We start from the raw sequence: 24,561 nt of genomic DNA, 5'->3' as shown, positions 1-24,561 counted from the left end.
TTATTTTACTGATCCTTCTCAGGATCTGTGTGAGAAGTTTTAAACTTATTTTACTAATAAAGTCAAGGACATTAGGCAACAAATCATCCACCCAGACCGTATTTTAGACACCAGCAGGGAACTTAACAGTTTTAGCAGTTTTGAGCCGGTGTCCTTGACCTTTTTATTTGAAATTTTGACCCATATGAAATCAGCTACGTGCAGCCTTGATTTTATTCCCACAATGTTTTAAAGAGGTTTTTAACACAGTTGGACCCAGTATTTAGCTATTATTAATAGTTCCTTGGCAGAAGGTGTAGTCCCCTCTGCTTTTAAACATGCTGTGGTCCAACCACTTTAAAGAAAACCAACCTTGATCCCACTGATTTTAACAATTTCAGACCAAAACTTCCATTTTTATCAAATGTTTTAGAAAAGGTGGTTTCAACACAATTTTTATCTTTTATGACTGAAAATAACCTGAGAAATTCCAATCCGGTTTTAGAGCTTGTCACAGCACAGAGACTGCCCTCCTCAAGGTAACCAATTAAACTTCTTTTAGCAGCAGATAGAGGGGAGGGCACAATTTTAATTCTTTTAGATCTTAGCGCAGCTTTTGATACTGTTGATCACACAATTTTAATTGATCGTCTCAGAAAATGGGTTGGTTTAAAGGATACTGCACTTAGCTGGTTTACTCTTATATTTTTTAAAGAACCTTTGCGGTCACCATCGGTAACTACTCCTCCTCTAAGGTTCGGTTTTAGGTGCCATTTTATTCTCCATTTATATGCTGCCTCTTGGCCAAATAATTGGACGCCACAAAGTCTCCTTTCACTGCTACGCAGACGACACACAGATATACCTTCCTTTGAGACCTGAGGACGCTAGGAGCCTAGCTGCTGTCAGAAACTGTCTAAACGATATCAACTGCTGGATGGCACAAAACTTTCTCCAACTGAACAATTCTAAATCTGAAAGCATAATATCACTCATATTTCAAAGAGCAGCCTCGGTCCCTTATTCGCCAATGTCCAACCCACTGCCAGAAATCTAGGAATAACATTTGATTGCAATCTCACTTTTGAATCCCATATCAAAACAGTTGTCCGATCATGCTTCTTCCATCTACGCACCATGTCCAAAATTAAAACAATACGAACCCAACCAGACCTTGAAAAGATCATCCACGTAATCATTTTCTCCGGACTTGACTACTGTAACTCACTATTTCCCGGAATCACAAATAAGTCAGTGTCTCGCCTTCAGCTAGTCCAAAATGCAGCTGCTAGGCTTCTTACTGGTTGTAACAGATGACATCACATCACTCCAATTTTAGCATCCTGTGAGTTTTAGAATCGATTTTACTCATTACTTTTAAAGCACGGAAGGGGCTGGCTCCAAGCTATATAACAGAGCTACTGACACCATATGAGCCAGCCCGCAGTCTTAGATCCTCAGGTGGGGGCCTCCTCGTTGTTCCAAAGTCGAGACTTAAAACTAAAAGGTGACCGAGCCTTTTCAGTCAGGGCCCCTCGACTTTGGAACAACCTCCCTGAGGAAATAAGACTCTCATATTCCCTCAGTTCTTTTAAATCCCTTAAAACATACTTTTGTGATGTTGTCTTAATGGCCTTTTATTTATGCGCGGTCTCATATCTTAAGTCCTCTTGTGTTTTAACTTGGTAATTTCTTATCTTACTTTGTCTTTTGATGTTTTACCATCTTGCTCAGTCTTCACACCATGACATCAGTAAACTTATAACAAAATCTCAACAACACTTTAAACCACACAGCCTTTTACACCATGAAAAACACATTTCAAGTCATGGTTTATAATTTTTATTAATGTAAATAGGCCTTTTTTGCAGTAGGGATCCACCCCAAAAGACAAGTATACATTTAAAAGACCCCAAACTCATCATGCCAATGTAGTCACATACCTTGGCCATGTTAATAGACAACTGCTGGGCTGTGGGCTGGAGCTTCAAAATGACCTGGTTGCATAAAGCTGGCATGAGAAGATGGTTGGGGCATAGGCTGAGCCGCTTGGCCATAACGTGCCACCCATGGGGCTCTTTGCAGGCGGCATTGGCCCCTTAAAGCTTTGGGGGGCTTCAAAGTCAGTGAAGGGCTGAATCTTCTGTACAGGTTCAGGATTGTAGGGACGATAGTGTCTCATGTAGTGACCATCTTGCTAGTTGTCCCTTCCTTGCTCATAGCTGCTGCAGCAGTGAGTGAAAGTGCCTGGAGGATACTAGCCAGTCAGGAACATGTTATCATAAGGATAAGCACCCCAGGCTCCACCCAGTTCAGACTCAGGACAAGGCTGGCTGGCTGGCTGGGGAATCCTTGTCTGGCAGAATTCTGCATTGGAAGTGGTGGGGGAGGTGGCATGTAGCCCTGCTCTTACGTTACTCTCTCGGAGTCTCCATGCGCCAAGCTTTCCTTAAAGTGGGACAATTCCCCTGCCTGGTACACTGGCCCAGGTGGACTCAGATTCTCAGGTTTACTTAATCACAATAAAACTGTCAGTTGGCATGTCTTCTCTTCCACAGAGGAGACTGGGTGGACTAACAGCCCAATGGACCTCTGAGGACACAAGTGGAGAAACTAGTCAACACAAAAACCAGTCCATTAACAATATTTGAGTTTCAGAAAAACGTCTAGTCCATTTCCTATTTGAACAATAGACAACCTGATTTACAATTGTGGACCTTTATTAGCCAAAAGCATTTTAATACCTTGTGGGCCAGTTTGAAAAGCAGGTCCTGTTTGGGTGTACCTCACCGGGTTAGGGGTCAACGAACCGCGACCATGGCCTGATGAAACAGACCCAGTGGAAGCAGAACCAACACATGCTGCTGGTTGACGCTGAACAGCAGGCGCCATCTGTTCAACAGGCTGATAATATGATGCAGACAAACCTTCAGAGGGAGCATAGTTTGGTGGAAACTGGTGAGAGGGTGTTCCCAGTTCAGAGCCAAAAATCAGGATTAGCATTTGTGTGACTGCTGCCATAGGAATCACTGGGATCAAAACCTGGAAAGCAGATAGTTTAAGGTTATGCCGACTGATATATGTAATTCGTTACCAGAATAAATGATACATTACCTTGCTCTACAGGAACGTAGCATATATCCACAATAAGCAAAACAAACAGGAACTCCATGAAACAATAGAAAGTCAAAACTGTAAAAGCGTATGTCACAGCATTTAGTACAAAACCATCTAAAGCAAGACAACATCTTACACTGTGCAGAAGCTTGCAGTCATCATCTTGAAGCCCAATATGGATCTGTCATATCCAAGGGGTTTATAAATGTTGGATAAGGCTGACCAATCAGAACTTAATGAATCAATGACAGACAGTTGCTGTTAAATTGCTCTCTGTAGGTGGAGTCAGCCATGGCAATTGGTCTAACTCAGGACAGGTGTAAGTAACTGCATGCTTAGCTCAGTTTGCTTGATGTGAGCAGAAGCTGGATGCAGAATTCAATATTTACTTGTGTCTGCTTACTGCCTTGTTGCTCTGATATATTTTTATTAATTTGAAGACATGATATATATTTAAACTATTATCTTTTTTTCTTGTGCCAACTAAATGAAAATAATTCAGATGTTTCTGCAAAAGGTCCAAAGACAAGAAACTAGAATTTCTTTAACAAAATTGCCAGGAGATGCCATTTTTTCTTTATAAATATTAACCATGCATTGTCTGATATTGTTTGTTTAAAATTACCTGTCTTCAACACAGTTGTTTTTGGCCTTCTTCAAGATCATATGAAAATAATCAACATTAAGGTTAAAACGTGTCATTATTTGTTTCTTACAGGAAAATGATCATAATACAATATAATGGAAGAAATCCAAAGCAAACATAAGTTTCTCACAACTTGTGTTAGAATAACTGTCATACAATATTTTGATACAACTTTAGAAAAAGTCAAAAGACAGCATGTTTTGCAAATGGATTGTGATTGATGTCTCATTTCTTACACTGAACAAACAAAACCAACAACAATGTTGTTTCAACCCTACTGTTTTCATAAAAAATAAAGTAAATTTATCAATTTCTGAAATATTTTGTGTGTGAATTAATAATATGATGAAACAGAACTATTGTTTGTCTATTGCAATGGAAAATTCATATCTTATCACATAAGTCAATATGTTCCAAGCATTTGAATACATTACATGCCTAATTTTCGCAAAGTAACGTGAAACTAAAGTTGTAAAATAATTGTCATGAAGAAATGTACTTCCCTGCAATGAAGCAGACGCAAAACCAGACGTAACAAAGAAAAAGTACCTCAAATCTGTTTAAACAAAACTTGGTAAGATGTGTGCTTTTTTTCCACCATTGCTGAAGAGTCGAGTGATCACTTATTATAATGATCATTCTCACAAGGTAATGCAATTTAGTTGAACGGTCACAGGATGGCGCCAAACGACTAACTATTGTAGCCGACTTCTACTGTACTGTATTCAGTGATTATATAGCCTATGGCGTTCCCTAACTATTTAAATTAAATAATTTAGCTATTGGTTGATTTATTGGTCTAATAGGCTACACTTTTTTGTGCTACCATTTTGTTTGTTAAACTTGTAGAATGTTGTATGGCTGTATAGTGATTAATAAATTAAGATCTAGACCTACTCCCAGGAAAGTAACTGAATGAAATACGTGATAGACACAATGAATAGGCTATGAATAGACTTACTGGCTCGTTGTTGTTTTTTTGGGGTTTATTTTAAGAAAGAGATATCCTATCTAATAAGATTGGTCCGTTATATTTACGTTCCCAGCAGCAGGGGCATTTTAACTCGGAGGAAACATTGTTAAAACACAGTTTGAAGCAGGAGCGCACACAGACTTTAAGCAACTTGCCCAGCGGCAGCAACATGTGGCCCCCCCTACACTTACATGTAAGTGTAAATCCTGCCATGGAAATACTTCAGACCCTTATAGACTGGACATAGATCAGATACTCGTGCGATCCCGTGCACGAGTGAAAGTTGATCACAGGACTGTAGGTGAGGAAGACAGGTCAGCAGTCCCTCAGCTGCCCACAGCATGACCACAGGCGAGGGCTTCGCAGAGTCTTCTCAACAGATTAAACCCTGATCTGATTCATGAAGATATAACAACCTGGGCTAATACTTCAGTGCTTTGAAAAACCAACTAGGTCACATTCAAACACGATAAATCAAAATGTATCATGCTATAAGTTTAAATTGCTTAGTTTCACCAATATAAAACATGCACTTGACCTATTATTTAAATGAGCTCAAGGTAAATAAATTGTGTTTAATATTTGCAACTTTAGTCAAATGCATTATTCAAAGCACCTGCAGAAGCACATCTCATTGTCTGTTGTTGTTATGAAACTCTGAACACGTATTGACACAATTAAGATCCAATTTACATCCCTTTAACTATTGGGGTTGTAAAAACAAAAAGGACACTAGAAACTGGGATTCTGGCCAAAAACAGACAGAACCTGAGGTCATCATAATGCAGCTTCTGACTCTCGAGCTGACACTTTCAAGTCAGACTCAGCTAAACATGCTGTAGCCAACCTGACTTAATACTTGTTTAAGGGTGGTTCTTCAGCGGGGTGGCTCTTCTAATCAGTAAATTGCCTGTAAGATCCCTGGCTCCTGAAGTCCCCATCTCATAGTAAGCATAGGAAGACCCTGAAACCAAAATGATTCTCAAGGCATGCCAATGATTGTATGTGAATGTGATTAAAATAGTTTTGGAAGGACAGCTTGGCACCTTGCACTGCAGCATCTACATCAGTGTGTAAAAGTGTGTTTGACAGTGTGACTGTCAATGTAACTATGTAGTGTAAAGTGCTTTGCATGGACAAAAGACTCATATGCAAAACATATGACAAAAAACATATATGTCTTCCTTTCCCAAGTGTTCTATTTATATTTCACCTAATACAAATGTGAACATCATCAAACAAGAGTAATGCTGAAAATTAGAAATGTACCCCAACTTTAATTAAAAATTAACTTTGAGAGTTGTGGAATGGCAAGAATCATGTGTTTTGCAATACAGGGGTAAGGATTCAATTAATTGTGATATTGTACCATATTGTTAGGAAGGAGATATATTGCAATATTTAAGTCCCAGCCTGAACCTTTGGCCCATTCTGCTTGTTTTCACTTTGTGCCTACATCTTCTTCTTTGTCTACATAGGAGTGGAAGAGTGCAGAAAGGTTGAAAAATAGCCATCTAGTGGTGATGGGTTCCAAATCAATGAAAAATACCTGCCAAAATCTTTGCATGCAAACTGATATTAAAAAATCTATACTGTTGATTAGAGAAGCAATAATTAACATACCATTGTGATATTAAAGTGAATCCACATATAATAAAGTGACTGTTTCAGATGGAACACATAGACAGGAGTACAGAGCTGAAGCAACATGGGATCTTTTCCTGCCTTGCTGCACATACTGTATCCACATTTTGTCAATGAACTGACTGCAATCGACAATACGTCAGTTCATTCAGTTCATTGACAAAAGTTGAGTACTTTTCTGGGATTGTAATTGGTTGCTCTTGAACTTTTTTAAAACATAAACCAGTTCCTCATTGCTGGTGTGTGTTTAACCCTTTTGCGCAAACATTGACATTCGAGTGTGCAAGTGGATGTGTTCATTCAACAGGTTCACTCAATCAGCAGGGTTTAATCACTTCAGTATAGTATATTTGAAGTTTCTTACAAGTCAGAAAGTTTTATGATTTCAATACACAACACACTATAAAAAAACATTACATGCATATAAATAGGTGTTATTAGGCAAGGCAAGGCAAGTTTATTTATAAAGTACATTTCAACAACAAAGCAATTCAAAGTGCTTCACACAAGACATCAAAAGTATGATGACAGAGGAAAGAAAATACATTTAAAAATCACATAAATTATTAAATCTGAAAATATGTTCAAATAAAAATAATTCAAATGAAATTAATATAAATAAATAAAGTAAAAATATAAAAAGAGTTAAAAGTTACAGTGCAGAGTTAAAGTTTAAAATCTTATTAAAATTGTTTAATGAAAGGCAGCTGTAAACAGGTGTGTCTTCAACCTCGATTTAAAAGAGCTGAGAGTTTCAGCTGACCTGCAGTTTTCTGGGAGTTTGTTCCAGATATAGAGAGCATAGAGTTGTCTGTGTTTAAACGGCTGTCATCAAACACCTTAACCAGGGCTGTCTCAGTGCTGTGGTTTTGTCTAAAACCTGACTGGGAGACATCGAAACAGTCGCTCAATGTCAAGAAGTTATTTAACTGTTGAAAAACAGCTTTTTAGATTATTTTACTTAAAAAAAGAAGATGTGATATAGGCCTGTAATTGTTAATTATTGACTTGTCTAGATTGTTCTTTTTTAATAGTGGCTTGATGACTACTGTCTTCAGGGCCTGTGGGAAGACACCTGAGAGAAGAGACAGGTTCACAATTTGTAACAGATCTGGAGCCATGACTTGGGAAACTTTTTTGAAAAAACCTGTTTGAAGAATATCAAAACAGCAGGAGGAGAAATGTAATTGTTGTATAATGTCCTCCAGGTTTTTAAGGTTGATTTGATTCAATTGTGTCATGGTGCTTAAATTAGTTTTAAATGGACACAGCACATATCCTGATCCTTATGTTGAGTTACTGACAGTTTGTATAATTTTCTGGATTTTGGGTGGAAAATGTATTACAGGCCCTGGTAGAATGAAATTCCAATGCTATTGACACAGGAGGGTTTGTTAGCCTATCCACAGTAGCAAACTGGGCACAAGCATTATTATTGTTTCTGGTGATGATGTCAGAGAAGAAAGATCGCCTTGCATTCCTCAGTTGTGAATTATAAACGTGAAATCTCTCTTTGTAGATGTCATAATGAATCTGGAGATTAGTTTTACGCCACCTGCGTTCAGCTTTTCGACAATCTCTTTTTCCGTTACTTACCAGTGTCAAATTTCTCCATGGAGATATTTTCTTACCAGAGACAACCTTCACCTTAGTGGGAGCAATGGAATCAATAACATTTGTGATTTTAGAATTTAAGTTATCTACCAACTCACTGACTAAGCCCCAGGACAGGGCAGGTGTGGAAGAGAAAACCTGGTCAAAGATTTTGCTGGTGATCATTTTTGTTTGAATACTTTTGTACACTGAGATAGTACTCTCAAATAAAACACAGGAGTGATCATAGAAGGCAACATCTGAAACAACCACCTTGGAGATGTCAAAGCCCTTTGAGATGATTAAGTCCAGAGTGTGCCCTCTGTTGTGTGTGGGCTCTGTCACGTGCAGAGTCGACCCAAAGCTATCAAGAGTGTAACACAGTTCTTAAGTCCCTCTGTCCTGGGGGTTATCAACATGGATGTTAAAATCACCAACAATAATAACACAGTCAAAGTCAATACAGATCACAGACAGCAGTTCAGTGAAATCATCGAAAAGGTTTGCACAGTATTTAGGTGGCCTGTAAATATTTAGGAACATGGCTCTGGGGGTGGACTGAAGGGCCACATATTCAAAAGAAGCAAAATTTCCAAGAGATAATTGCTTACATTGGAAGGAGTCATTAAACAAAACTGCAACTCCTCCTCCTGTCTTATGCACTCTGGCCTGTCTTACAAAACTGAAGTAGTGAGGGGTTGACTCGATAAGAACAGCTGCACTGTTATTTTGGTCTAACCAAGTTTCAGTTAAAAAAATAAAATCAAGCTTTTGCTCAATAATAAAATCATTGATTAAAAATGATTTCCCTGCCAGTGATCTGATGTTTAGTAGAGCCAGCTTTAGGGTCCTAGAAGCTTCATCTGCTAACGTTTTTGGGACACGTTGTGGATCAAAAGGAATGGATGCTAAGTTTGACAAGTTTGCAAAATCACATAACTGCCTTTTGTTTCTTGGCAGAGTCCCCTTTTTTCTTCTATTACCTATCATCACAGAGATTTTGGAACCTACTGATGTGCAGGGCCCCGGCTCATTCTGGAGAGAGTCATGACTGCTGATATCCTTGCAGCCTGGACCCAAAACACATCAGTTGCACACATTAGGATAATCATATAATAGTATCAGAATAAATATTTAAGCTTTCACTTCCACATGATCTCTTAAGTCATGTGCAGCATTTCATTTTTTCTCCCTGATGACCATTTTTGGGAAGAAGAAGTAGTGAATGAAATGAAGAAAGAGAGTCCCATGGTTAATCCTATTTCTGTATCATTTTAAAAAGACATGAGATGATGACATCTGACCGATAGTTATCCTGGCAGTTGCTGATGTTTGCACTTTTCTTTTTTGTATGTTTGACTGCTGGTTGTAAAAAAAATGCACATGCATTCACTACTTTAAATGTTACCATCAGGCCTCTTTGCTAAACTATATCTGTACCCTAACCTTGATTCAAACACAGAGCCTGATAACCTGCAAAGTGGGCAACTGCCCAAGACCCCAGACCTTTGACCTTGCACCCAAGATCAACTTCAATTTTGTCCTTGAGATCATATTTTTTGGCTGTGGACATGAAAATGGACATGAAAAGGATTTTCCTGCAAGGGCTTTCCTGTGCAATCTTGATTCAAATAAACAGGAACACTTTGAGAAATGGATTTATATCATTTTTTCATCTATCGAAAGTGTAGGAGTCAGACCCCTCACAACTGTCTACTAAACATGAGTATATGACAACAGCTGGTTAGCAGAGCTCAACCCAAAAAGAGGATAAAGCTAGCCTGGCTGTGGCAAAAAATACAACATTGATGCTGTTTGAGCTGTACAAAAAGACAACGTTTCAAATTTATAGTCACTGCTCCAAGCAAAGAAATAGTCAAACATCAAAGTTATGACTTAACTTAGTAAGGATTATTAGTATTATTATTATTATTATTATTATTTGTTACGGCTCGGTGAGTAAAACACGGGAGGTGGACCCAAGTGCAGAGCTAAAAGAAAGGATTTATTTAAAATAAAGATCAAAATGCCAAAAACACAAAAAAACAAGGAGCCACGAGGAAGCACAAGAGACACTAGCAAACTGACATACCACAAACACATACACCTACAACATACATGCAACAATGAACTGACACAGGAGGGAAGAAACACAGAGACTAAATAGACACAGGGGTAATCAAACACAGATGAGACTAACAAGACACACGTGAGGACAATCAGGGCAATCACAATGGAGGGAAACACACAGACAGGAATACAAGAAACACTGAGGACAACTACAAACTAAATCATGAAACACTAAAAACACACAGAACTCAAGAATGAACAAAACACACGAGAACAAGAAGAAACACTAAACACTGAAAAACCAAACAAGAAAAAGACCAAACCATAACAATTATTATTATTATTATTTTTAAGGATAATTAACAACTCATGAGAGGTGTGCAGAAACGGAGGATTAATTCAGGCCCAACAGCTCATTTTTGCCCCCTAATCCAGGCACACATAGTATAGGGTGTGCACACACCTTTATATGAAAATCAAGCTATATACCTAAAACCAACATTATCCTTTCAACAGCCCTTTGAATTGAGCATTCTGAAAGACGCCTTTGTTTGAATAATTTTCCTCTTGTGTTTTGCCACTTATCATTTCATACTTTGACTCTCATTCATAAATAAACTGTGAGCACCTCACTGCATAGCTGCACCATATGAGCCAGATTACTTAAACAGTACAGAGGGGTTGAGAGGAATAGTCTTTACTGGGTATTCCACAAACACTGTCCACTCAGGGTCCCTTTATTTGCTTAATCTGGAGCTCTTAACTGTTTGGCACTAATATTTTTCCCCAGATTGGTTTGGTCAGTCAATGCAAGAGTACAAATCCAATTAGACTTTTCAAAAGTTATTGGAATATACTGGATGTCCAGTGCACATTTTCTGTAGACTTTTTAATAACAAAGACATACAATTATGCATGTATTATTATCTGTTAGCTAAAGTAACTTTGCATTGTGATAAGAAAGAAGTCATATGGCGGAAGACCTTTTCTGAACTTCTTAGTTGTCGGTATCTCTGGACTGTTATACACACGCTTGGACACATGCAGGGGTGATGCCTGTGTTAACTCTGGGTCAGTGCTTTTAGGAAGTGCCTACACCGGTTTGCGTGACAGTATGCATGCAAGAGTTGTGTCTTGTGATCAGTTGATGATGGTGGTTAAATATACATTCTTGTCTTTCATGAGTGGGGATGAATGGGAGGTAAGACTTCCAGCAATCATTTCAATCTCTGCTTCCAGCAGCCTGTTGGATCACTCTGTATTAAAAAAGAAAATCCCAGCAACAAATATAATCAGCCTCAAACTTTATTGTATGTGTTTATTCTAAGTATTTGGGCCAATTATATTATAATAATAATATGCGCTCGGATCACTCATCTGCTTTAGCAGTATGGACATGGTTGATACAACTTTTGAAAGACCGAATGATTTGACCCCTGCTTTCTACTGTGGACGTTGATCATTATTAGTATGAAAATTAATAAATTCATCTTCCAGCAAAAAAAATCAATTAATCAAACCTTTATTTATTCTCGAAAGGACATTGAAAAACCAGCACAAAACAAAACACATATAACTAATTACAAAGACAATAGAAATCAATAAAAACAGAAATTAATAGTATTCACTGAGTCATCTTAAAAGTCACCAAATTCCTTTGGTGAAATAATGCTTGGTAATAGGAACTAAGTATACGTTGGACTGGAGCTTGATAACACAGCTTATGTGCTGTTATTGATGATCGACTGTAATGATTTGCTCTATTGATGTTCTGCTGGAGTCGATGTCATGCATGTTTGTGGGGGCAGTAACTCTTTTGAGGAAGTAAAGTTTTCAACCACATAGTGAAAGATAAGCTGAGCTAGCATTTTTTAAATTTTCATTTCATAACCTTTAATGTTTCACTCAGATACTTAATCCCTGAGTAGGATAGTTAAAAAAGGACAATACTGCGCAACTGCTTATTTTAACCCATTAGCATCCCATTTTTCATTTAACATGATTGATTACTCATTGCAAGTCAGAATTGGCGGCATGATATAGTTTATAAAAGGGGTAATGGACCAATTTAGTGTTGCACTTCAATTTGATCTGTGGACCTGCAGGAGAGTAGAAAACATTTCTAATCACACTCTAATATCTAATAAGGGATTAGACCGTTTAACAGGTTTAATTTTTAAAGCATGTCAGACATGTGGGAGCGAGCTTACTGTGAATAACATGCAGTGTCGAGTGAACTCATGGTGCTCTTGTTCTTAGTGGTTGTCAGTCATTGCCTTTGTTATTATCACTAGGTTTAGTCAAACTGTAGACAAGATTAGGGTGCAACATATCATTAGAGTGGCCAGCGTGACCATTTGTTTTAAACTGCCTGATCGTCCCCACATCTTTTACAAGAGAGCAACCTGCGAGGCTCGAGACATTTTACAGGTTTCTCTCCATCCTCTGTTTGGTGAATTTGAGCTCTTACTCTCTGGAAGGAGATAAAGACAGCAAAAGGTTAGGTCAGATTTATATATTTAAGTGTCCTTGTTGTTTCATTTTTGTGAGGTTCAAGAGCTAGTTGATTAAAGATTTTAAAGTTGCTGTGTATAAGCCTTTGCCGATGCGATATTTGATGGATTATTTTACGCTGTGGCACTCTGAAGACACTGGTGTCATGACTCTCACACTGAGGAAAGGATCTCTTACAGACAGTAGTATCCGCTGCCAGCACAGTGATTACTTAAATTGCAGCTGTCGTTTTTAAATTAGATTCACATCTAAGATTCATCTTAATCCTCCACTGAGAAGTTTAGAGCTTGTTTTCAAAAAGACATTAAAAGAACTGAATACTGTCGTCCTTTATGATCAACAAAAGCAAAAAAAACATTAGCGACAAGCTCGACAATCTATCTAAGGTCAGATTATGTGATTAACAGGACGCTGCATACACAGATTTTGTTAATATGTTCAACAGCGAAGATCCACAGCCAGGGATACTGTCTGCAATTTGTTCAGACACGTGTACAATACTGATACCAAACTGGATAACATTGTCTTTATTGATCATTATACATACTCCGCACAATATATACACTGTTAAACACAGCACATTTTGTATATTTACACTTGTAAATATTCTACATATATTAAATTCCCTGTGCTTGCTTATATTTCTATTTCTATTTTATTCTATATTCTATATATATTCCTATATCCTACTGCTACTGAAGCGTTTGATGAATAAAGTATTTCTGATTCTGATACATGACTATTGCAGTTGAAAGACATCTTTATGTCAGAATATATGGTTGAACCTGACAAGATCAGCAAAGAGACAAGATTTACAGCTCAGTCCCCAAAGGGCGGGAAACTGCACTCCACAGTTCCCAGGGGCTTTAAAGATGCTAAAATCAAATAAAGATAGATAGATAGATAGATAGATAGATACTTTATTGATCCCGAGGGAAATTCAAAGCATCCAGTAGCAGGTTACAAAGACGTACATGAAACATTTGTTACAAATTAACCACAAAACCGACGCCCCACTCCCATACAAATATATTAACCCGAAAAAAGATTTAAAGAATACCCCTAGATGAATCAAACTTAAACTGTGCAATTAAAAATAGACGTATACAAGAAATGTACATAACCTGTGCAGGGATAAAAATATATGTGAGATTTAAACAAGAACCTATAAACAGTTGAGGAAAGAAAATCTGTAATTAGACCTGAATATAAAAAATAAAAATAAAAAAGTGTTGACCTTCTGAAGTTGTGTTGTTTATATATGTACAGCAATGTTTAAAAAGCAGATAGTGCAAAATTATCAAAAAACAGACATTAAATAACAGGCAGTGCAAACATTAAATTAAAGGTGTAATTTAAGTAATTGAGGTGATCATTAAAGTGTAGAACTAGAGGCTGACTCTTGGGACAGCTGTGCAGATGGGAACTGGAAAAAGGAAGATTTAGTCCAGGTGTGTGCTTTCCACCTGCCATAACCGTGAGGTGTTGTACAGACGTACGGCCAGGGGGACAAACGAGTTCTTGAGTCTGTCTGTGGAACAGGATTGGGACAGCAGTCTATCAATAAATTCTCCACACGCAAGTTTTTTATTTATTTTCCAAGTAGGTTGAATCTTTGAAGGCTAAGTTGACCAGACTTCTGATTAATGTGACCTTTCCGGTGCAGCTGGAAGTCAGACGTTTACTTTCTGTGTCTCAGTCAAATATGCTGAACTTCTCAGGAGATACAGAAGGTTAAAAGTATGTTTTTCATCTGGAGAAGCCTGTAGTATCACGAAATGTCATGAGTTCCTGTAGAATCATTTGTTAGGATTGCCTGTCTACCAGTGATAAGACCAATCAAGGGTGCTTTGTTTATTTGGACTAAGACATGACAGCTAATATGCATGGCACTCACCAAGCTGTTTCCTTGTGCAAGTCTCATGACCTTTTGGCCAAAAAGGTCTTGCCAGCCCTACCAGCATCCTCATCTGGATGTACTGGTAGGCCTATGTCTCATGGTTTCATTGGCACTGCTGATTTTCTTTCTGGGAATGCAGGAGTGATACTCTCTGAAGCCATAAGCTCTCAGAGGAGAGAGATTTTCTGTGCTGCACATCAGAGAGTGATTGACAAAGAGAAAAAAAACATTGGGTAGGACAGAAGGAGAGGGAGGGAACTGGTGAAGAAGAGGAAGGAAGAGCTGGACTATATAAAAAAGACGAGAGCGGGACAAGAGCAGAAAGGTGTGGTTTGTGAGATCACTTAGGGGGACCCTCAGAGACTGAACAGTGAGTATGGGAGAGAAGTAAACTGAGAAATATTACAACTTTACATGCACTTTTATTTTTTTAATGGATTTTACCTATTTATAGCCTCATAGATGGTGTTTGCATCTATTAATCTATTCCTTATTTAAATGTTATTTTTTTCACCTGAGAATAATTGTACTTTCTTCAAAAAAAGCTCATGCTGACATTTCTCCAAAGGTATCAGAAAATAAATTCATCCTGTTCTGTGCGTGTGTGCTTGTATGTCCATGCAGGTGAAAAGATAGTGTTTGGGAACAGTCGGTGTGTGTGTGCGTGGATGTGAGTGGGACCATGGCGGGTCTGGGGAACAGCTTGGTGGTGAAACGTGGGCTCACCTTTGCTACTGGCCTGTTGGAGTGTCTATGTTTTGCTGGAGCCGTGTTTGGGTGGGCTTCGCTTGTGTTTGTCCTGAAGACAGACGGCTACTTCAGCTACCTGTGCACCAACACCACAGGAGTCAATGCAACGCAGGTCCTAGGTCAGTTTGAATCATCAACCCCAATACTTTTAATCATCATTGTCTGTGTAAGTGATGCGATTATAGTTATGATCATAAAATATGTCTATACAGCTTGTCTAACAGCATTCTTCTAAAACTTGGTTCTTTTTTTTATTCATCCACAGATTGCAGTGGACAGGATGAACAATTTTCACTTGTTTTCACCATCGCCTCCTTTATGAACAATTTCCTGACACTACCCAATGGCTTTCTCTTTGACCGCTTTGGTACTACAGTCGCTCGCATTTTTGGAATGTAAGTCTAAAAACACCTTATTACTTTGCGGTGCTTAATCAGTGGAGTAACAGATCTTCAATGTCATTTTTTACCAAAACAGTTGTTTTGAAGTGACTACCTTTGACGTGCAAAGAACAATTTAAGATGTCATTTATTATTTTTCACCAGCAGTTTTAGGTGCAATAATAACTTTTTCTTAATTTGCTGCCCTGCTTGTGTACTAAGATGGTGATGTAGTTTTGGAATAAGATCAAATGTACAATCCTATTGATAATACGTTTTCCCATGATTTTAATAGATAAAGGAGAGCGGTCATATATTCTTTACCAATTACCAAACAGTTCATAAACTAACCATATAGCATAAACAGAAAATAATGCCAAAATACTGTTTTAAATAGGTTGTTTTATTTTGCAGGTAACTCTTTTACTTCAGACAGCAGCTTATTAAGATATCACAGGATACAAAGTCTCGGTTAAGCGCTGAAGAACAGACAATTCATTCAAAGTCTCTGTGTCTCATAGCTTTGTGACAACAGGTGGAACCAAGCTCTTAATGTCACTTATCTTGATCATCTCAGCTTTCTCTACTTAAATGCTCCTTATTTTCAACCTGTTACTGAACAATGGTAATAACACAGAGGTCTGACTTTAAAAAGCCTACAACAGAATGAGCCCTGTGTTCATCAGATGTAAAATTAAACAAAGAAGAAGAGTGGTGGTGGATTTTTATGCCAAAAAACAAGTGCTGCTTCTCCTTTTCAAGAGTTATTTGTTGCTTGTTTCAGTTGTTTAACCAAAACTTGACGTGTTTTTTACTGAGGCAAAACTTTAACAACAGGGCGAGGTATCAGTTAAATACATACCACTGCCAATAGTTTCTTTAAAATGATACTAAAGAGAACCTTCTTATCTCTTATACCCCCCCATTACTTTATTTGACACATATTGTGTGAATGAAAGTATTCAGTCAACACCACCACTTCCACCACTTTACAATATAAGAATCAACTACTGGATGTGATTAACCCTAACCCTAACCCTAACCCCTAACCTGTTTCTCTTAAAAGCATGAGAAGTCTGTGTCCTCTGTGAAATTTAAATGCAATGTAAAATGTTAGTCCAAACCATAATCCTTTCCTCAAATACAGCCTGACCCCCACCCCTCTTCAATCAAATTAGATTAGTCAGTGTAAAGCCATTTACAAAGATCCACCATGAAGTCTAGCCACAGTTGAAAATGTGTTACAAAACATCCAAGTGTGTCTTGGAATGTTTTATCTAATTTTAGCTTAAGTGAAGTGATACCATTCGATGCCGTTGCACTGTTTACGTTGTGATTGATGTTGTTATGGTTTAATCACATGTTACATTACATCAGAAGAGTGATTTCTGTTAATGGCTGTGGGACAAAACCACACAAAAAGTTTGAATGAATAATTCCTTTCCAGATCGTAGTACGACAGAATTGACTGCCAGTATCCTTTGACTGCAGTAGTTTGACAACACTTGACATGGCTTATTTTAGGCTATGCCTTAAAGATATGGAGAAGTGACACGAACAACTAGTAAAAAAAAGTCTGCAGTGGCTTTTTTTACTAAACCAGTTGCTTCAGAAGACAGATTGGCTTCTGTCCTCTTCATGTCCTTGCATGACTTTGTCTCTCGTTTGTGGCGTAGCTAATGCTTCTGTGAAATAGGCTGCTGCAATTTGCTAATTTGCTGTAGTTTCAACCTGTCTCTGGTATTTCCCATCTCTGGGATTACTAGATCAGTTAGCGAATAACAGTTCGCTCAGGTTTCTTAGCCCGCAGGGGGTCACTGACTGAGGCAAGGTACATGTATTGTCAATCAATCAATCAATCAATCAATCAATCAATCAATCAATCAATTATTATGTGTCTATAGGGCCAATTCATAACAACTGTTATCTCAAGACACTTTACTAAAAGAGCAGGTCTAGACCATACTCTTTGTTGTATTATTTACAAAGACCCACATTTATTCCACCATGAGCACAGCACTAAGCAAGATTAAACAAAGTTACAGTGACTTCCTTTTAACAGGCAGAAACCTTGAGCAGAACTATTACTGTAAGTGTGCATGCATAACATGCACTGTGCATGCTCCTGCGAGGGAAAATGGGCTCGTAGAATAACGAGAACAGGGAAGAAAGCACATGCAAAAAGAGAGGTTAGAGCAGATTTCATGAGGGATGCTATAAAGTAACTAAGGTCTCCAGAAGAAGAAAAAATAGTTTTTTGTTGTGCTGACACTCAAACCTGTGACTAAAAAGTCAGTTTTTCAGCCTCATTGTTGATATCTATCATATAACAAACGTTTCATACACGAATCTGCTTAGTCTGTTGCCACAGATGTATAGAAGTCCACAATAACAAACTGGCACTAAGGCTGTCCATATGTTTCAACTAAAAAAGGGTGTGGGAAAATAATGGCAAAGTTGTGCAAATAATTGGTCAATTGATGAGGATGGAGGGCAAAGGAGAAGTTAATTAAAGGGGGCTTAAAGTTTCCAAACAGCAGAACCTGCCTTTGAACATGAGTTTATAATCTGACATTTTTCTTTAATTGCTGAAAGTTTGTACTTTATTTCTTTTTTTAATTAAAATTCTTACTTATCTCTTTTTCTGTGGCTGGGATTCTTCTAACCTGCTTTTAAAATGAAATGATGAAACTTGATTTGTTCCCCCCCAGCCTTCTTTACACTATGGGTTCCTTGATGGTGGCTTTCTCGTCTTCAGGTAAAAAACAAACATTTATTGTCAAAAGAAATACTGCTGAGAAATAATCTGTTACAAGTGAAGACACTCATTTTCTCCTCCTGTTTGTGTTTCTTTTTCCTTCAGTTTTGTCCAACCTGCTCTTTCCAGCTCTCTCCCTCCTGGCAGTAGGCGGCATGTTGTTCCTAGTCACCAACATGCAGGTAATGAAGCAGTCAATGAACGCTATTCATTTCATGATTTTGGAATTCAATTGACCTTTGATGACAAAAAAAGTGTATTCGACAATTTGTCAGGGCCAAAACTGACACTATGCAAATTCCTTTTTTTTCCCAGAGCCCTGAAATTTGCATATGATCATAAAATATAGAAAACAGCATGAAACAATACAGTTATATCAGTTAATAGCTTCTGCTTGGTTTACATTTCACATTTCAGAATCAGAGGATTGATGAGAATAATTTCAGATAAAGATGAGCAAATTACTACAAAAAGCAAAACATATGAAATTGACCAGAATAAAAGGGTTAGTTTTTGTCAGTGTAGATCATCATACACAGCTGAAATAAGTTCGGCCTGTGGCTCCTTTCCCACATGCCATTTCCCACTCTCTGTCTCCTGTTTTGTACTCTTCCATTATCCAAATAAAGGCAAAAAGCCCAAACATAAATACAAAAAAAAAATGAATAAAGACAAAAAGTCTCCCTCATAGTACGTCTCCCGGCTGCAGGGCTTTTCTAACACCAGCCTCATGATCTTGTGGATTAAAAACACAATAATGTCTCTGACTGAAAGTGTTTCATTTGAGTGGTGTGCTGTAGCTGTGAGTGCTAACCACATCCTCATACTTTAAAAGGCAAGATAATCTCAGCAATAACAAACTTTACAATCACTGACACAATGGTTGATGGAGAAGATTTTCAGAAAGGATTTCAATGTGTCATGTTTTTGTTCTAAGGTTGGAAACCTGTTTGGCTCACATCGCTCTACCATTATCACTCTCTACAACGGGGCCTTCGACTCTTCTTCAGCAATCTTCCTCGTCATCAAAGTGAGAATCTTTCCCACATTTGAATAAAATCAACACACACACACATACATGTATGTATAAATATATATATATATATTCATCATCTGATGTAAATACTCTTGCCCCCCCTCCCCCGCCCTTCTCTCCCCCTGCAGTTGTTACATGAGGCTGGTGTCTCTCTGCGAGCCTCCTTCCTCTTTCTGTCCGCCTGTGGCATCATTCACCTGCTTAGGACCTTCTTCCTTCTGCCCAGAAAGTTTATTCCCTACCCGCTGCCTGATCACTACATATATGGGTACCACAACAACTCATGTACACATGCTACATCAAGAAACAGGGCTCATAAATGCCTTCATTTTGACTAAGATAAGATAAATGCTTCTTTATGCTTTAAGTGTGTCCTCTGAAAGGAAAATCAAACACAAATAAAAGCAGGCACAGACCAAAATGTCTCCAGCACTACACCTGATCATACCAATACAACGATTGGCATACCCTATAGGCTGCCAGGCTAAGTAGCTAGTTCCCATCATTTTCTTCTAATGAACTTCTGTTCAGTTCTTTAATACCAACACAGTGGAGATAATACTTTCATAATATTCCACATCAATGTCAGTCATCATAGTTTTTGAGGAAATGCCTTGATGGTGCTTTCTGTTGTACAAACAGTTATCCTGTTAGGTGGCTATAATGGTTTGGGACTTAAGTCAAAAACTCAAAAAAATTGCACTCAATCTGTTGCTGACCCATTGTGACATTTTCCAGGATAACTTGTGGAAAATCAAAGAGCTCAGATCCAAACACAAGGAATGGTAACTCACAGAGGACTATAGAGGAATCACCTCTCAGCAAGGACATCAATAAGAAACCAGGTGTGTTTTTTACCGCTCCAAAGATCAATTCATCTTAAAAGATCACCCCATTTTCTTTCTCCCCTGTTCTTCATTCATCTCTGATGTTCTCCCCCCTCCTCAGTCGCAGAGAAGACTTTCCGTGAGTGTGTCCTGTCCAGGTTCTTTATGTGGCACCTGCTTTGGTTGTCAGTGATGCAGCTCAGACACTACCTCTTTATCGGCACCCTCAACCCCATGCTGCATCGGATGACAGCCGGAGAGCCTTCACTAGGTAAACACACACTAACACTACGTCATGTTGTCCCTCTATTAGAAAAGATAGACGTAAAGAAATAATTAACTGCTCACTGCTGCCCCTCTGTGGTACCTGATGTGTGCTTGTGTGTCCCTGCAGTGAGCCAGTACATCAATGCCTTTGCTATAACGCAGCTGTGTGGTGTGCTGTGTGCTCCCTGGAATGGCTTAATCATGGACAGACACAAGGGCAAACCTCTTGCTCCAGGTAACATAACAAAATATCATATTAACTGGTGAACAGCACAAGCCATGGGCGCTTTCGTTACTTAAATACAATTACAGAAAATGTCATCAGAAATACCGTAGCAGTACTGATCCAACTTCTTTCCAATTAAAGTGAAAAATCACACACTCTGAAATATTCTTACACGTAAAGGAGAATAAGGTTTTCTTAAGGAGATATCTAGCTTGGGATTGTGTGCAAATTTGTGTGTGTGTGTTTGTAGGAGAGAGTGAGCAGGAGGCCGACCTGCGAGCCTCTGTGCTGTCTCTCTTCCTGACAGCGCTGCAGTGTCTGCTGTTCTCCATCTGTGCCACAACCCCATACCTGCCGCTGCAGTACATCACCTTCATCCTGCAGGTGCTCAACCGCTCCTTCCTCTATGGAGGAAATGCAGCATTCATCAGTGTGGCGTGAGTAAGAAACCCACACAACGTCACACATGTAAACAATTGATAGTAATAATTTTTAAGTATGTTCCTGTGGCAGGCAGCACAAACAAACACAGATTGTATTAAATGCACTATTCACATACTTATATTTAGACATACACTCACTATTTAAGAGATTCAATAACGAGTGACTCAACAACAGATAAGCTCTTTTTATTTATTGTGTTGATGAGCATCACAAAGATGCTTCTTGGACCCCCATACCTAAAAAATGTCCTCCACACTTAAGTGAGATACACACAAAAAGCCTGCCTGAAATGAAGTATATTAAGATAAAAAAATATATTTTGATGTAATGTGTACATGCTTCTAATAAATCAGTTATGGATTGGCTTTAGAGTGATCTTTCACAACAAGTGTACAACAATGTACTGAATGATGTGATACAGATGCATGAACTCCTGTTGTTCACTATTTACAAATTATAAAGACCCAATAAATGTATCTGATTCCCTTTTAACAGTTAATACAGAGATATTCAAAGTTACTTTAGACATTGATTGCAATGTGATAAGTACATGCGGAATCCAGCAAACACATCTTGCAAAAAAATGCTGCTTGATTTTATTCCCACTTGTTAGATATAAATATTATATTGTAGACATAAATCCAGTTACATGACTAAACTCTGTCATAACTGGAATCATGTTAATGTTTGTGTTTTGATTAATTAATGAAGTTTTTTTTTATTCTTTAGCAGGATGATTTACAAACTGTAAACATATCACATTAAGTCTAACTGAAGTGATTATTTCTTTATGGAGAAAAGTACAAACCCATGATACATCCAGCATTAATTCATGCACTAAAACACAATAAGTCATGCATTAGTCAGGCATTCCTAGTGTTTGATTTGTTCCCTTATTGTGAAGGATTATCTTATATCTATTTTTCTTGTTCACCTTCTTTTTCAACTCCGTTCTGTGTGTGCGCGTGTGTGTGCGCGTGTGCTTGTGCGTGTGCATGTGTGTGTGTGTGTGTAGTTTCCCATCATGCCACTTTGGGAAGCTCTATGGTTTGGTCATGGCTCTGTCTGCAGTGTTTTCTGTGCTGCAGTATCCATGCTTTGCTCTGGTGAAAGGAGTTCTGGGTGGAGATCCTTTATATGTAAGTATTATGAGAAATAAATCCCACCTACTTACTTCTGTCATTATGACATCTACACTTTTACATTGGAACTCTTCCCTGTTACGTCTGCAGGTGAACATCGGCCTGACACTGCTCAGCCTGCTCGCCTTCATCCATCCCCTGTCCGTCTACCTGCACTGTCGCAGTCTGGCCTCACAGCGATCCAAGACTAAAGTCATCAATTAAAGCCTCTGAAAGGAGAGCAATGACTCACACTCAAAACGGACCTGTAACACGGTTACCTCTTCAGTTAGTTTAATTGGAATTGCCTGACGGCCGTGTTGTGTTGCCACTTTTATCCTATCTGGAGAAAGACACCGAGTGATGTCATGTATTTGCAACACATTCACACTTTGAAGCATGTTGAAGACAGATTCAATGTATCTGAAAAATTAAAGATCTCCTGATGAGCTGTGTGCTGCCACTGAGCCTCCATATTAAAGGTATCCTCACATGAGATCTCCAAAATTCATTATTTTATTTTCACTGAGATGTAAGATTATCAGCTCTTGCTAGTGATGCAGAAAAAAAAATAGCTTTCCCCAACTGTTACCTTTGTCTGTGTTGTTTACAGCTTAGTTCACCTGTTATTCATGACTGTTACACATCTTATGTTTCTTGTGTTCTGAAATATTACAACTCAACACATGTATTGTATTTTTGTTTTTGTAATATTTTGTATATGACTGGCTAATTATTAACACAATTGTTACAGTGGCTTAGATAAGCAAAATAAGACAAGCCAAGATAAAGCACTTTATTGTGAAGGTGTGTTCAGACCAAAAGTTAAGTGAACCAGGCCTCCTGAGGGGTGACACGTATACTGAAATGAGTTTGATTTAAAACAAAATTCAAGTCAAGCTAAACTCTTTCTACCATCCTATACAACGAAGGCATAAAAGTCTTCATTTAAAAAATAGATTTTCTTTATGCCCTGGGATTGCAGAAGTACAGTTCAGTCCAAAACCCATTTCAAAAACTAGAAATACTGAAGTTGCTTCTGTGGGTTTTTTTTTTTTTTTTTTTGCGGAAAAATCTTGTAAGCTGTGAATTTTTTACTCCAGAAGTTATTTCTCCCTTTTTCGTGGGCGTTTTTTGGGCAATTCAACCAAAGGAAAAAAACAACACTTAACTTAATTGACAGGCTCCCAGCAGTTGAAACTAAACACCGGTAGTTGATTTCGATCAGAAAAATCCTGTCACATAACCAAACCAACCTGACCTGGCTCTCAAAGCATCAAACCGAGCTCTGACGAACCTTGAGCAGCTAGTGGAGAAAATCATTTTCATCCACACACAGTTCCTGAAGTGGGTGGTGAAACTTAACTTTGGTTTTACATTACAGACACGGTGGCATTTGGTTAACCAACATGTCTTGGTCAACCATCTTGCAAAGTGAGGATAATGCTAACCAATGCAAGAATAATACGTTAAGTATTTTGTGGTCAAACTGGGAAAATTTATTCAAGTGGAAAATAATCTTTGATTTCTGTCTGAACATATCTTAAAAAGCTGAAAATACCAAGATTATACATATCAGTATAGACATGTATTTTTTTTAGAATGTAGGACCAAAGATGACAATTTAATTGATTTTGTATAAAAAACATATCATTCAATGATGTTTTATTGTGTATGGAGAGAAATTAGACTGTAAATGCTCACAAATGTGTATCATGTAATCTACTAATGAAAAACTACCAATGTGTAAATGTGTACATTTGTGATTAATGTTAATTTGTGACAAAATCATGATCCAATTTACAAAAAAAAAAAATCATGCAGCATATACAAAGATTTTTTCCAACCACACATATCACAACTGTAATAAATAATATTTTATTCACAGATTTTTATCTTGTCATTATTTGGTTTTCCTAAAACCCTGCTGTGTTTAAATAAATTGAGACATTCCTCCCTTGACATAGTTCCTTTTTTGGGGGATCTTTTTCAGTCTAATTTCTCTCTACTTGTTTAATGTGTATAAAATGCACTCAGTGAAGCTCCTGTCAAAGGTCTCAACACAGACTTCACACCTTACATGATCTAACAGGAAAATGATTTGCTTTAAGGTTTTGGTAGAATTCAGTAAGATGATCATTATGTCAGAAAAAGAATCTAGTGTCATGAAGGATGCTGTTTTATGAAAATAAGCAGCACGTGTAAATAATCACAATTATTTAAGGGATCCTTAAATAAAAATGTGTATGCTTCTTTAACCAGTATGTCACTGTTTAAACGTGAGTATGTATTTCCCTGGAACTTTGTTGAAAGTTA

At 37.9% G+C, this 24,561-nt stretch overlaps 1 protein-coding gene across 1 annotated transcript; it reads left to right on the top strand.

The window, feature by feature from the left end:
- The first annotated feature begins 14,673 nt into the window (after positions 1-14,673).
- slc43a3b (solute carrier family 43 member 3b) lies at positions 14,674-24,207 on the top strand. The gene is made up of 13 exons (XM_020645804.3): positions 14,674-14,806; positions 15,061-15,305; positions 15,452-15,581; positions 18,278-18,324; positions 18,430-18,506; positions 19,262-19,354; positions 19,489-19,628; positions 20,099-20,205; positions 20,309-20,458; positions 20,582-20,689; positions 20,931-21,117; positions 22,140-22,263; positions 22,357-24,207. The coding sequence occupies exons 2-13, from the start codon at positions 15,119-15,121 to the stop codon at positions 22,468-22,470; spliced, it is 1,464 nt and encodes a 487-aa protein (XP_020501460.1). The 5' UTR covers positions 14,674-14,806; positions 15,061-15,118; the 3' UTR covers positions 22,471-24,207.
- The last annotated feature ends 354 nt before the right edge of the window (positions 24,208-24,561 follow it).

The sequence above is a fragment of the Labrus bergylta genome, chromosome 9, assembly GCF_963930695.1.
Source record: "Labrus bergylta chromosome 9, fLabBer1.1, whole genome shotgun sequence".
NCBI lineage: Eukaryota > Metazoa > Chordata > Actinopteri > Labriformes > Labridae > Labrus > Labrus bergylta.
This window is presented reverse-complemented; position numbering and strand designations above follow the sequence as displayed.

Excerpts from the sequence above, each read along its gene's own strand:
- slc43a3b (XM_020645804.3), top strand. The coding sequence starts at position 15,119 with ATGGCGGGTCTGGGGAACAGCTTGGTGGTGAAACGTGGGCTCACCTTT. Across the intron at positions 15,306-15,451 it reads CAATGCAACGCAGGTCCTAG|ATTGCAGTGGACAGGATGAA; the intron begins GTCAGTTTGAAT and ends ATTCATCCACAG. Across the intron at positions 22,264-22,356 it reads TGGGTGGAGATCCTTTATAT|GTGAACATCGGCCTGACACT; the intron begins GTAAGTATTATG and ends TTACGTCTGCAG.